At 42.1% G+C, this 14,021-nt stretch overlaps 2 protein-coding genes and 1 long non-coding RNA gene across 5 annotated transcripts in view; 1 reads left to right on the top strand and 2 right to left on the bottom strand.

The window, feature by feature from the left end:
* The window catches only part of rpl15 (ribosomal protein L15), a 993,591-nt gene that overhangs the window by 763,774 nt on the left and 215,796 nt on the right, over positions 1 to 14,021 (top strand). The window lies entirely within an intron of this gene.
* LOC126383928 (uncharacterized) lies at positions 1,215 to 3,985 on the bottom strand. Its single transcript, XR_007569200.1, has 3 exons — positions 3,957 to 3,985; positions 3,691 to 3,764; positions 1,215 to 1,279 (listed from the first exon to the last, which is right to left on the bottom strand). It is a non-coding gene; the product is annotated as an uncharacterized LOC126383928 (long non-coding RNA).
* LOC126383907 (replication protein A 32 kDa subunit-like) lies at positions 6,681 to 12,595 on the bottom strand. Of its 3 annotated transcripts, XM_050034659.1 has the most exons (9): positions 12,365 to 12,595; positions 12,232 to 12,275; positions 12,028 to 12,129; positions 9,397 to 9,510; positions 9,236 to 9,307; positions 9,024 to 9,131; positions 7,945 to 8,037; positions 7,546 to 7,643; positions 6,681 to 7,382 (listed from the first exon to the last, which is right to left on the bottom strand). In XM_050034659.1, exons 2-9 carry the CDS (start codon positions 12,250 to 12,252, stop codon positions 7,301 to 7,303), a joined length of 690 nt encoding a protein of 229 aa, XP_049890616.1. In that variant the 5' UTR covers positions 12,253 to 12,275; positions 12,365 to 12,595; the 3' UTR covers positions 6,681 to 7,300. The 3 variants fall into 3 exon arrangements, with proteins under 3 accessions (XP_049890616.1, XP_049890615.1, XP_049890617.1); XM_050034658.1 differs by lacking the exons at positions 12,232 to 12,275; positions 12,365 to 12,595 and having other exon boundaries at positions 12,028 to 12,175; XM_050034660.1 differs by lacking the exons at positions 7,546 to 7,643; positions 12,232 to 12,275; positions 12,365 to 12,595 and having other exon boundaries at positions 12,028 to 12,175.

Raw genomic sequence — 14,021 nt, 5'->3', positions numbered from 1 at the left:
CTACATACATTATTTTATAATGGATTATAGTGGAAGAACCACTTTTGGTGTGGTTCTTTCAGCGGCTCTGCAGTGTGAGGTGCTGATGCAAGGCCACACCTATCTTTTACTGAGGTGTGTTTCTTTGCACAGATATAATTTTGCAAATGCAAATTTTGGAGTAATTTGCTGATAATTCAGAATTTCCAGGGTGGGGCCTACAGTAAGGTATTTAAAACTTCTCTCAATCCATGACAAGATCAAAAACACAAGAGCCTGACTGGACAACATAAAGTGTGTGGACAAGTTCTACCTGAATGCAGCATCAGAATGTGAAGGATTTATAAAGACAGTCAGGTCCCAGCTGTGTGTACGACGAGCCCAGCATGAGCTCATCTAAAAAATATGTGCATTTTATTTGTACCTGTAAATTTAAATCATTTCTTTGTACAATGCACACACATAAATGCCGAGTTTTCTGACACCTGTAGTAGAAGTGCAATCACTGAAATCAGTACTGGAGAGGTCTATATCCTTTGTAACAGAAAAAATATAGCCTATATTTGAGAAAATATGCCTATTCAAACCCCTTTCTGTGGAAGGACTAGCACACTCAAACAAATTTACAAAAGGATTGCGGAGCTTCAAGAGCCACTAAACCTGCGCACATAAGACAAGAAGAACCGCTGTGATTCTGCAAAGGCTCAAATGCAGCCATAAATGCACTGCCAAGCAAACAGTGTCTCAGTGCTCCTGTGCTATTTGCACGTGTTTTAATCAGGTAATATGCACACATTGCATGCACGCAGAACTGGCCCCTTTCTATGCAAATTACACTCACTGCAAAAAAATAGTCCAGTTCAAAAAGATCAGCGCTAATAGCCACATGCAGTTACAGTGAAATTATTAGCATCTTCAGAGAGTTGGTTGTAACTGAAGCACATTATTAAGTGTTTCACATCCTGGCAGTGGTGATTGTAGCCAGAGGAAGGCATCGTCATGTCAGGTGTGCTCGTGAGCGGATATTTCCAAGGACTTTTTGATTTTACTGTTCGTGGCGCACAGAAAAACATTTGTACTTTGCCACATAGAAAAGGGCAAATTGCACTGAGCTGCAAAACGTTATGGGCGTGTCTGCGCTGTAATATCATTAGTGCGATATTGTTTCCGAATCGAACCTTGAGACAAGGCAGATAATGATTTTAAGTGATATGTGTATATTTTTGTGTCTTTACCTGGACTGATGACTTCTCTCTTCTTCACTGAAGGACACACGGGAGCTCCTCCTCCTCCTGGGCCTCTGGGTGTCTCAAAACAAGAGACAGTCTTAATACGCATGTTTTGGAAGAATACATGAGCCAGACAGGCATAAAAAAATATTCAGCCAGGAATCACATTTTGTGAAACCAAACAGTTTATTCTTACTTGTTGGACTTTAGATTTTGCTTTCTGGGGCTACCTCCTTTTGTCTAAAATGAAAACCAGCACAAGCTATACATTATTAATGCCTCTGCAGCTGTCAATCTGCAGCTTTGTCAGATCCCAAGAAATGCAGTGTTTCTTTTGCAAATGTGTCGGCAGTTTGAAGCTGCTCACATTCAGGAGCTTTGGCTTTCTTTCGATCCAGACTTTTTTTAACGCCCTGCTGAGAACCAACAGCAGCAAACAAAGACGTCTATCTGGCTCTTCAGGCAATCCCAGCAGGCCTTTCAGCTCTTCATCCTCCCCTGCCTTCAGCTCCCCTGGTGCTTTGCTGCCTTGAGTCTGGGGTTTTTCCCTAAGAATGTAGACGCATGTAGACGCCCTGAACGACATGGTGGAGTGCTGGGGAATTCGCCCCAGGAAAGTCCCATGTGCTCGGAAAAGAAATCCCAGGGCCAAAGAAAATTTCATTCATTTCTTTAGTATGATTGGACAACAGTGACACACCACAGGAACAACATGAAACAAAACAAAAAAAGCCAAATAATTATTTCTGTTTTTTTTCTTTCATTGTGTGGAAACGGCTCTAAAAAGGCACAAAATGCACTTCCTCTATGACTAGACACATTAATGTGCCTGCAGTTCAGAGGAAGTTCAAAACATCCACAGCCATTTTGACAGTTCAACTTTTAGAGGGAAATGAACTAAAGATCAAATTTATGTTTTATCTTGGAAGGCAGAGACAGACATTCCCACCTCAGCACACCTGACCAGTCGCTGCATGAAGCAGTCGCTGATTATTGGCTTTGGAAATAGCAGAAACTGAAGGTCACAGACTTTAAATTCCAAGCTGAAATTAAAAACATGAAGAGATGCTGTTCAACCGTCTGACAAGCACTTCTTCTTGCAGCATACTGGCCTCTTAAGGGCCCACAGCCATACTAATGCATGGCTCTGTGAGGCTGTACTAATGCATTTAGCTCAAAGCTGTTGTCAGCATTCTAACATGCTCACAATGACTTGATTTACATGCTGACGTACAGCAGGTGTTACGGCTGTGTGTGTGTCCTGTGCTGCTGTTGTCCCTTTTCCCTCCCTTGCAGATCTGCCCAGGTGTGCTGCCTTAGTTAACGAGCTGCAGCACACCTGGCATGGAGGAGGTGGTTAAGAGCTCCTGTGCAGCAGCAGAGGAGGGAGGCTCTGGTGTGTGGAGTGCTGGTCCTGCTGCCTCTCACCGAGGGATTTTTATTGTTGTTGCTTGTTTTAATTCTAATAAATCCCATGGATTTGAATTTTGTTAGCCCCATAGGGCTGCCTAAGGGTGGGGCGTAACAAAGGTAGTGTTTGTAATGAACACCATGTTAGTTACTGTGATAGCGTGCTTAAATTTGCCAATTAACTCTCAGCACAAAGTACAGCTGATGCTGATGGGAATGCCGTAACGTCTGCAGGTAACTGCTCATAAAGCAGAGTACTGGACAGCTACATTTTTGACCTACTAAAGGTGCTAAAGGAAGAGTCAGAGGATCACCAATTTTATAACAATTCACCCTCAGGAGAACATGAATGTCTGTAAATTTCATGGCATCTAGATAAAAGTTACTGAGGAATTTCTATCAACCAAAAATATTTGCTGGTGGTGCTAAGAGAAAAAGTCAGGAGATTATCAAAGTCAGCAGGGTTCAACATCCGGAGACCATGAATGTCTGTACAAACTCTTGTGCTAATCCATTCAGCAGATATTTTATTGGATAAATGATTTTTTTTTTACTTGCTAGAAGTGCTATAGAAAAGTTTGGGGGTCACAGAGGTCAGTAGGATTCATCCTCTTGGGACCATGAATGTGTGTACATTTTTTATGGAAGTCAATCCAGGAGTTGAGAAATTTCAGCCTGAATCAAAGCAATGGGCCGACATTATTCAAGGACCACCAGGTGTGCAAGCTGCTCAAATAAATTGCCCTTCATGAGGGGATTAATAAAGTCTGTATCTATAGATGTCATTTAACAGCCATAATTCAATCTAAATGAAAGCATCTAACTGGATTATTTAATATTGCCTGTAACTTTAATACAGGCTGAGTTAGGCTACTTAATGTTTCCAACTGTCCAGCATCCAGTACAGACAGCTGTAGGCTGTTTTTGTTTCATAATAATCATTATGTGGAAAAAATAATTTGAATTTCTGTCATTAAAAATATTTTGTTTTCTTTTTTGTAATGGTAAAAAAGAACAAGAGAGAGAGAAATTCCCACAGACTCCCTGCAACGATGCTAACTGTGTTGCTCACCTTCTTCACTGGGATGGGGAGGGGTAAAGTTATGGGAGACAGGGCTGCTGCTTCTGACTCCTCTGTTGTTGAGTCTGGTAAAAGGGGCAGGGACAACTGATTTAATATGAATATCTTGATAAACATTTACCTGCACTGATTAAATGTAGGTTAAAAAGAGTGACATGTAGGCTAACACTAGTCTGTAGCTAGCTTATAGCTTATTTCACTATGAACATTAAGCTAACAGGTTCATTTCTACCACTCACAGACTATAGGCTACCCACCTTTCTTGGTCACATGTTGACACCCTTTCTTTTGCCTCTCCTCTCTCTCCTTTCTCTCTTTCCTTTTGTGAAAACCGGATTCTCTGTTAGTACTAGGTAGCATGATAATGACTGTGGCGTTCTAGTGCAGCTGCTGACTGCTACTAGGCACCGTCAGTACGCTAAGGCAGGACCAAACCATTTCATGCAGATACAGGGGGGTGGTCAGTTTTGCTCAATGGGGATATTTAACTTTTACTGCCTAAAATAAGTAAAAACAAAGAGATCATTGATTTTATTTCTATATTTGAAAAAATAATTCTTAATGATGATGGTTTAATAATTTTATATTAATTTTTACCTATTTTTGCTTGGAATCGTCCTAACTTTTCCCCCCTATAGGCGCCACAGATCATAACCTCCACCTGGCTGCACCACATTGCCTCCTTAATCTGTCTCCATCGATTGTAGAAGTGTGTTTCTTGTCTCAACATGAAGAATCGTAATGGTCCACACTTTTGGACGGTATCTCCTGAAATGCATTCCTGCAGTCTCACTCAATCATGCAAATAGAGAGTGATGAAAGTAGTTGTGTGAAGAGAAAGAACTGCCTCTGCACACCTGGCCAATCACTGCTGAAAGTGGGCATCACTGTCCAGCGGTGAGTGTCAGGTGCTGTTGATCAACGTGACAAGTACTTGGTTAGAAGCATCCTGATGCCTCTATGATGTTATCAAGCCAAATCAGAAATGCACACGAGCACAACTGGAACAGACGCTGACAAATACTCTGTGTAAATTGTCACAGATAGTGGCAGGCTAACCTTATGCCACTGGACAGCTCTTCCTGTTAAAAAAACAATTCTGGTTACTTCATTAACAGATGCAGAGTTTGATTCCTGGAGCTTTATCCCATCTCTAGACGATCACACTATTCCTCATATCTACACAGGGAGGTCAGAGGTCAGTGTCAGCTGCAGTATCGTGACTGTCTCACTGAGCAGCAACCTCTTACACAAGGCTGCCTGCTGCTGCCTGGACTTGTTCAGCAGCCAGTAAGGCCTTGCTGCAATGACATGCAATAGTTTACACTCTGATAATATCAATTCAAACATACATAATGAGCCGCACCAACGAACACACCGTTGCAAGAGGGAGTGCTTGGTATGGAGAGGTAAGGTGTCCTCGGGCCATGAAGCAGCTTCCCAGGTTTAAATTAATACAGAAGATGACGTCATAAACCTCATAAATCTTTCAAACTGGGTGCGGCCCAGATTCTGAGATAGCACTCCCAGACAATGCTGCAGAACCTGTCTGATCAGTCAATTACATGTTTCATAATGTTTTCAGCTGTGATTGTTGCTCATGTGTGATGATAGCTGCCGACTGTTTACTGGGTTCATCATTAAGGAAGTCTTAGCATGTCGACAGTGACAGCTGAGACATTTATAGACACCAAGAGTAACGCTAGTCTTCATATAAATCATCCTCCTGACTGCCGTAACTGACATAATGGGTTACTGTTGGGATTCTGAGACTGTATGTGCCTAATTCTGTTTACAGCTCATTTCATGACCTATATTAGCTCAGTTTTTTCAATCCACGTCTCCGGGGACACTCGTGTGAGCTGCACAAACAGCTCGTCCAATGAGCCACTGTTAGGAAAAGTACACAGACACACTCAGTTTCAGACTCATAAAGCCACTGACAGTGTGTGCATCTTGTCAACTGTAATGCTGTGTTCACATTATGAGCAACAGGCTACAAGTAATTTTCAATGGAAGCTGGTGACATGAAGCTACAAACTGACGCCCAAAACGTGTCGCTGTGGATAAAACTTGAGCTAGCCTAAACCTTTTTCAGCGCTCCAGTGACGCAGTGTAGCCGCCAATCATATGGGTTGTTGTTGCAGCAAAGTTAGCTGATGCTATGCTTTCTTTGTGTTGCCGTGCAAATGGCAACGCAATGGGTGGCGAAATGTGACGGTAAAATGGGGCTCAGAAATTAATGAAATGCACAGACACATTTTCAACCAAATACAAACTTTAGATGAGGTTAAGTCGAAGTGCTTTGTGGCAAAGAGGAGACAAACAAGTCTGTGACGCCATAACTACATTTACAAGTGCTTGAGCAACACTTCAACGGCGACTCAGCAAAAATGTGACTGGTCATCCTGTTGCATTGTCACCCATGACAAGAGACAGCAAGTTATGACGTGAAGGAGACCACCCAAAAATTATAATAAGATGGTTTCTCTGTGGATTTTGTTTGCCGTTCGAAAAATGTCCCATTTCCAGTGTTTAAATGTCGCAGTACTTGTGTTTGTACTACTTTTCAACCACATGCTACTCACATAAAACATGGAATTAATAATTTGGTGTTACTGTATTAAAGGACAGTATGTCACACCTATACATAACTGATGCAAATTATAGAATTCAAACTTCAAATTGGCGTAAATGAGTTGCTAAATGGTCCACCACACATGCTGAATTTGGTTAGGAGCTGAGAATTTTTGATAAACTGCAACAGTTTGAACGGAAAATATCCAAGAGTGAAAATGATGTGAAATGATGTCAGGATTACCCTAACAAAGTCTATCTCGCCCAGGTGCACTGACATAAACTCGACGCCACAGCAACATGGCAGCACTCACAGTGAACAGAGCAGAATGATCCCCTTCATTTGCCATAGATTGCAGCATGCATCATATGTTAGAGAATTTTGCTAGTTTATTAACAAACATTAAATTATCAGATTCCTGTGGCAGATTTGGCACATGCAGACACATTGAATTTGCAGGAGCTAACGCAGTTTACACTAGACAAGCTCTCGTGTCGATAAACTTGTGAACATTTTGACAGTCATAACTGTTGAAATGCAAGAGCTGCACCCGTCTAAGATGCAAACTTCATGCAGCATTTACCATGTCAGACAGTCAAAGGTAGGCATGTTACAGTTTGTCTTTGCCAACTTGTTCTCTACCTTGAAATCTGGGAAACGGGACTACACAGAGACAAATGGGGACTGTAGTTCTTAAGAAAGGCGTCTTCAACAAAGGAGCACAAGAACATTCTGAACTTCATTTTTTTATATACAGCAATCATGACATGATTTGTAGGGTACCCACAAATAAATTAGAAACAAAAGAATATATGGTCAAACATAAAGAAGCCTGATCGACATATCATAATCTTGACCTACACAGACAAAGTAATCAGCTACAGTACGTCATAAATAACTAAATTAAACAAAAACAATTAAGAGTTATGTCGCCCTAAAAATGTGGGTACATCATGTACATCCTGATCAGCTGCAACCCAGGACTGTGATGTCTTGATGTTTCATGAGCCTCCAGGTTGCCCGCTAATGTTCCGTCGACTTGAAATGATGCTCATCAGAGGTGCAAAAGACATGGCCTTCATTTATCAGATGTGTCAAGGAAGTTCTGTTTGCAAAGAGAAACAGGTTGTAGATTAAGCATTTCATTCTTGTTTCAATAGAGTGCAGAATGTCAAGTGATAGGACAGTTTGGATTCTGCTAGCTGACCATCATCACCCAACATGTGCTTAATGTGCCTGCTTTAAAGATGAGTGAGGCCGAGAGATACCTGATGTCTCTGATACTGAGGAAGTCCAGCTGTTTCTTCAGGTCGTTGAAACTAATGTCAATATCACGCATGGAGAAACTTCTGATTACATGCAACACCTGACACAGGAAGCATGACATTACTTTTCAACCCTGTGGTGCTGTCATTAAGCATTTCACGAAATGCACAAGGTTCAAAGGATTCAGCGAGTGTCGCGTTGAAGCTAATGTCACAGCAGTTTCATGCTGCATCTCTATGGTGATCAGGTGAGAATCACACCTACCTAAGATGAGGCGACAGTGAAGAGCTCAAAATCTTGACATATAAAGGCAGTACACTGTTTAACTAAATATTGCTACTGGTAAGTAGGAAAATTTACATCTGAAATTTGGGTGAACTGACCCTCTAAAACGTACTCACCTGACCCTGGATGGTGGACAAACTCTTTGGCAAGATGCTTTCTGGTTGTCCAGGCAGCAAGGCAGCCGTGGTGTTCATGTTCACGTCAAATGCCTGGATAATCAACACAAACATACAAACACAGATATGTCTTTTTGCAGTATTGTAGTTAGAGTAGTAGATCAGGCAAGTAGAGGCGATTCACAAAATACGTGTACCCGTAGAGGCACTTTAATACACAGGTAATTCCACAAATAATCAATCAGGTAGCCATAGCATCAGCTACGGAGAACACAAAGAGTTTGTAGTGACGACAACCAGGAGAAAGCACTTTGGAGGGTAAACGATAGTAGCTTTATACTGACTCTTTGTGATGTTTGCACTAGGGCTGCCCCCTAGTGGTCAACCAAATGTTAGTCAACCAGAAAGGTTGATGCTTGTTAGAGATGCAACCTGCCATCATGCTCTTGAAAGCTGGCACAAAAAAGGCTCAAGAGTAGCGCCCAGTGCCTGACCTCGCATTTTCCAGGTGGTTACAGACGCAGCATGTGTATGGCCTCTAATTTCCAGGGCTGGTACCTGCGGTTATTCCACAGGCTAGTTAATAACATGTCGGGCAGGAAATCCAAAGAGTGGGATCATTTTGAGAAGGTGAAGGACGAACCCAAGGTGATATGTAAACTCATCTTCATTGGTCGACTACAAACATGACGTATCATCTGAAACATGGAAGTAGCTACATGCCCATTAGCCCACAGCGTCATTAACAGGCGGCTCGCTCAGTGTGTGACGTGCACTTGTAGATAAAATATAGGTCTATATTAATGAAGGTTCATTAGTACGGTTTTGTATTCTCTGTAATGTAGCACAGTGTTAACAATGTTACTGATACTATTCTTTCTCACACCTTCAACTCAAACCACCAAAATATATCATTTAATAAGTAGCTGAAGTGATTCAACCTTTTAAGAATGTGCTACATGATATGTCAAGTATTAGGTTTCAGTGGATCTCACATTCTGCTAAATAAAGAAGTCTGTTGTTAAAGACTGAATATTTGTCAGCTTTGTGGTATAAAAATTAACAAAAAGTTCTTGTACCTTTCCAAAAAACTGCATATGGGCTTGTACCACCTCCAACATGTGGGATGTGATCTCATTCAGGTCCTCGATACAACGGATTTTCATTGCCAGCAATGACCTTTGACCCTAACGCAACATAAAAAAGAAGGAGACACAGACATTGTCACAAAATCAATGCTAACTTTCCTTTAAAGCTCATCATCTCTAAATCCTTTGTTTGTATTACTTACATTGAAACTGTGGAGACTTCCAGTGACCTTCACATACGTTCCAGGAGAAGCAGATGTCATCGGTGCACAGTCCTGTGAGAGACAGAATTTAAAACTTATCATATGAAAAACAGTGTAGTTTTCAGTTGTGGTTCTGAACAGAGCCTTTTGATGCTACTGGCCTCTGTGTTCACCCACTGCCGCACACTTAATGGTGGACCAGTCATGTCATCCACAGAGTACTGGATGTTTGTCACAAAGGGAGCCATTCCTCTGATGACGCCCACGACAGACACCTGCAAAGAGCACAAACAAAACCCAGCACAGTGGATTATTCTTGGACCAAATTTGGCAACTTTAGGGAAACTTTGCCAATTTTTAACCAGCTCTGTGACGTGATAGAGCTGCTGTGTCTTTGATTACGCATTTCATGTCACCTGGTGGATTTTTCCTGACAGATGGACAAAGAGTTCCAGACACTCACAGCACAGGAGGAAGCCAAACACTGTTTGTCTGCATACACGGCAATGACACAGAATTAATCTGTTGTTACATCTGGACCCTCCCGTCTACAACGGGCTTGAAATGCACCCTCATTTGAGGACTTGGCTCAGATTCTGGAGTTACTCCTTAAAGAATCTGATTGTTTGATTTGACGGTGGGAACCTCTTGCGACCGCATGCCTTTGCTGACGTCGACCCCAGAAGATTTCGGACCCTGCTCTAACCACTACACTAGGGAGGCCCCACTGCAATGACACAGAGCTGGTAGAAAATTGGAGTTTCGAATGATACCCAAAAGAAAAAAAAAGCATGGTTGAAGATTTTTCCCAAAATATTAATTTCTGTAGGTCTTTGAAATTGGAATTTATTTCAACATTCATGTTAACACGGTCAGTGTAATAGCAACCCTATGCCACAGGTGGGACAAATTCACAAGCCATCTCAAGTCTTGGCAGTGAAGTCACAGGTCACTACCTGAGTCAAGACCAACAAGTCCCAAGTCACATCCAAATCCTCAACTCCGTGTTTAGAGTATACAATTGTTTGAGTCCATTCTTGTTAGGTTTCAAAGTCATTTGCCTGCTGGTGTGCACTGCCACATGCACATTTCCTTCCTTGTTTCACAACAATTGTCTGTGGTCATATTGGTGTGAAATGAGATTAGGAGTTGCTAAACACACCGCAAACCTTTTCAAGTACAATCTTATGGTACAGTGGGTTAGTCCACCACTTTGGTCCAGACTAAAATATCCCAGCCACTACTGGATGGATTGCCATCAAACTCACTACAGATATTCAAAGTTCCTCTGAGATAAATTATAACTTTCCTTTAGCATCACCATCAGATCAGAGTTTTTATTCAGCAAAAGATTGATATTTACTTAATGGATTAGCAACATTTTCTGCAAACATGAGGATGTGCTGCATCAAAATGACTCTAATGACTTTTCATAAAATGAAACCATGAATGAGGTTGACATTTTTGGTTTAGTGAAATATTTTCACAATTATTTCATGGACTGCCATGATACTTGATGATCTGATACATTTGAATAATCCATTGACTTTTCATCTAGCGCCATCACTGAGTCAACATTTCAACCTGTCCCATACCTTGCTTAATTCATGACCAAACGGCATAAATATATACACCGATCAGCCAAAACATTAAAACCACTGACAGGTGAAGTGAATAACTTTGATTATTTTGTTCCAATGCATTGTTCTGCTGGGAACCCCCCCCCCATGGCAACAGTACTCCCCAATGCCCCCCAGCACTAAAAAGCAGCATGCCACACTACAACAACTGTTTAGAAATGGCCTGTGGAGCATGACAAAAAGCTCAAGGTGTCAACCTGGCTTCTAAATTTTCCAGGTCCCAATCTACTCAAGGATTCTTGTGATGTGCCGGTACCCCAGATGTACCCCTAATCCAAGTTGGGGCCTCCTTGAATCGGACTTGGTTCTGACCTGTCGAGTCATGGACACAGGATCTCTGGGAGTGTCCTGCTGTGTCTGGCACCAGTGCGTTGGCGGCAGATCCATTTAGTCCAATGGGTTGTGAGGTGGGTTAACGGCACGTGCCACAGATGCTCATTCAGATTGGGATCTGGGGAATTTGGAGGCCAGGTTGACACTTTGAGGTCTTTGTCACATTCCTTGGGACATTCCTGAGCCATGTTTGCAGTGTGGCATGGTGCATTATCCTGCGGGGGGGCCACTGCCATTGGGGAGTACTGTTGCCATGACGGGGCGGGGACTTGGTCTGCAACGGTGTTTGAGTGGGTGGAACATGTCAGGTGGTATCCACATGAATGCCAGGACCAAAGGTTTCCCAGCAGAACAATGCATTGGGACAAAATAATCAAAGCTATTCACTTCACATGTATATCCTTTATTTAAGCAGGTAAAAGCCTCATTGAGATTAAAAATCTCTTTTTCAAGAGTGACCTGGCCAAGAGGGCCGCATTAAACAGTGATCAGCTCTGCCAGATTCAGACCTTTCTGTAAATCATTCCAGGACGAAGGGGCAGCGAATCTAAAACCTTTTTTACCGAGTTCTGTTCTCACCCATGGAACCAGCATTTGTAGAATATTGTGAGACCGAAGGCCATATTGATTTTGGTTTCTACACATTTATGTAGACAGATAAGAGGGAACAAGGCCAAGAATAGACTTATGTATAAAAACCAACCAATGCAAGAGCCCGCAGACGTACAAAGATGACCATTAGTGCTGTCACAGTGAGCATACACTCATGTAGAACGACAACCTTTGTTATATTATCAGTTTTTGTATTGCCACTCATACCTGGTGGAGTTCCCAGTCACCGATTGCAAAGCCACCTCTGCTGACTTGGGAAGCAGACAGCAGCTGAGACACTGTGCAGGGCAAAATCTGAAGAGACATCCTCTGAGACGAGATCAAGGTGAAATGATGTATCACAGTCTGCATGAGCTAACTTTATTCATATCTGTGCATGGTATTTCAGGTATCAACAGAAGATTGACACACCTGGACTTTGTGGCTGGACATCTCATTAGGGGACTGACTGCAAGCTGTGCAGAAGCAAAAGATGTAAACCACATTCAGACATAAGGGAGAAAAGCTTTTTTTGTAGGTGTGACTTTGATATTTATTAACTTACCTTGATTCCACGTGACGAAATATCTTCAAATTTAACTGCCACATGGGCAACTAGGATCCCTTAGTGATGTTAGAGCACAAACATGAGACTTGAGGAGCTTCAGGAGCCAGCACATAAACAACAATCAGGCTGGAAGCACTCGGAGAACACAGCCAACTGAGCTGGCAGCTTCTTAATGCAGAGGCCATCAGGTGAAATGAATTACAGCAATTACCTGCACTGCAGCACAGGACCGGAGAAAATGAGCTGCGGAGGAAATGGTCAGTTGTAAAGCCATTTGCATGCTGCATTCCTTCGGCAATTCAGTTATTTGAATTCATTTTATTAAAAATCAATTCAACAGTGATTGACAGGTGTTCACGCAACTTTTGATAAACTTCATTTAATCTCTTCAAAATATGTTACAATGACATAAGACCAAAAATTGTTCATACAAAAGTGTGAGAGGAGAAGTTTGCTTGGCTGTGTGTTCGGATCCATCGTCTGTAGGGTTGGGTGCCACTCACATTCGAACCAATACAGGTACCTGGAATTTAATACTGGTACCTTTTTGGGTACTTTCTGTAATAACTAAAATGTGATTTTTGAACAAGCTGCAGAAGTAGTCTCACTCTCACACATACAGCTTATCTTCCGTCTCTGTCTGAACCCAACCCTAATTATTTGAAATAAATCCAGGTGTGGTCTTTATCTAACACAGTGTAGCCCTGATCCAGGACTCATATTGGGTATCACAGTCCTGCATCGGTATATCCTGGAACTTAAATATTTCGGTCGCTGAGTGGCTAATGAAAATAACTACAGCAAGAATGTTGACAATCCGAACTCACTGATTGGTAGATGATCTTCTTAATGGCCTATTAGGTGAAGAAAATCAGGTAACTAAAAAGAGTTCTTCCATAACAGTCAATACAAACAGACGATGCAGACTCAGACCAATTTGACATCTTATACCCAGAGACGCTGTGATCCCGCCCAGTCTGAGACGGTAATGCAGCTCATCACAACAATGACCTTGCAAGATATGCTTCCACTGAACACTGTTGAAGGTAAAGGCTTCGGGAAGTTAATGGAATATGTTGTATGCTAAAGTTTTCTGAGGGTTTTCTTTTTTTCAGACTAGTCGACTCGTCGTAATTAAAATTTTTGTTCAGTTGACAGGGACTTGAGTCGCCAGGAACATCCCTAGTATGAATCTGCTTTTACCGCTACATCTGCGCCCTCGTTGAGGACTTGGCTCAGATTAATCTGATCCCATTTGATTCGGCAGTGGGGCAAGATGCCTTTGCTGAGGTCAACCCCAGCAGGATTCGAGCCCGGGACCTTCTGCATGAAGATGAGTGCTCTAACCACTACACTAGGGAGGCCCTAGAAATGTCCCTAGTATGGTATAGTCCCTTGGGTGAGCATCTGTCATGTTCTTTGTGAATCTGAACTTGCCAAATGTTGATTTCTCTCCAACCAGATGCCGAAAAAGATTTCCAACCATCCATGAGTTCTCATTCTTAACATTCTTTTCGTGACAAATTTAACGAGCCACTCGGTGACTAAAATGTCCGAATTCAGGGAGACAGCGAAGCAGTGTGGTGGTACATTGTACGGAGGGGAGGTTTGATTGATATCCCAGAATTCCAAACAAGACTACCGTTCCATTTCC

This window comes from Epinephelus moara, chromosome 22 (genome assembly GCF_006386435.1).
Source record: "Epinephelus moara isolate mb chromosome 22, YSFRI_EMoa_1.0, whole genome shotgun sequence".
NCBI classification, from domain to species: Eukaryota; Metazoa; Chordata; class Actinopteri; order Perciformes; family Serranidae; genus Epinephelus; species Epinephelus moara.
This window is presented reverse-complemented; position numbering and strand designations above follow the sequence as displayed.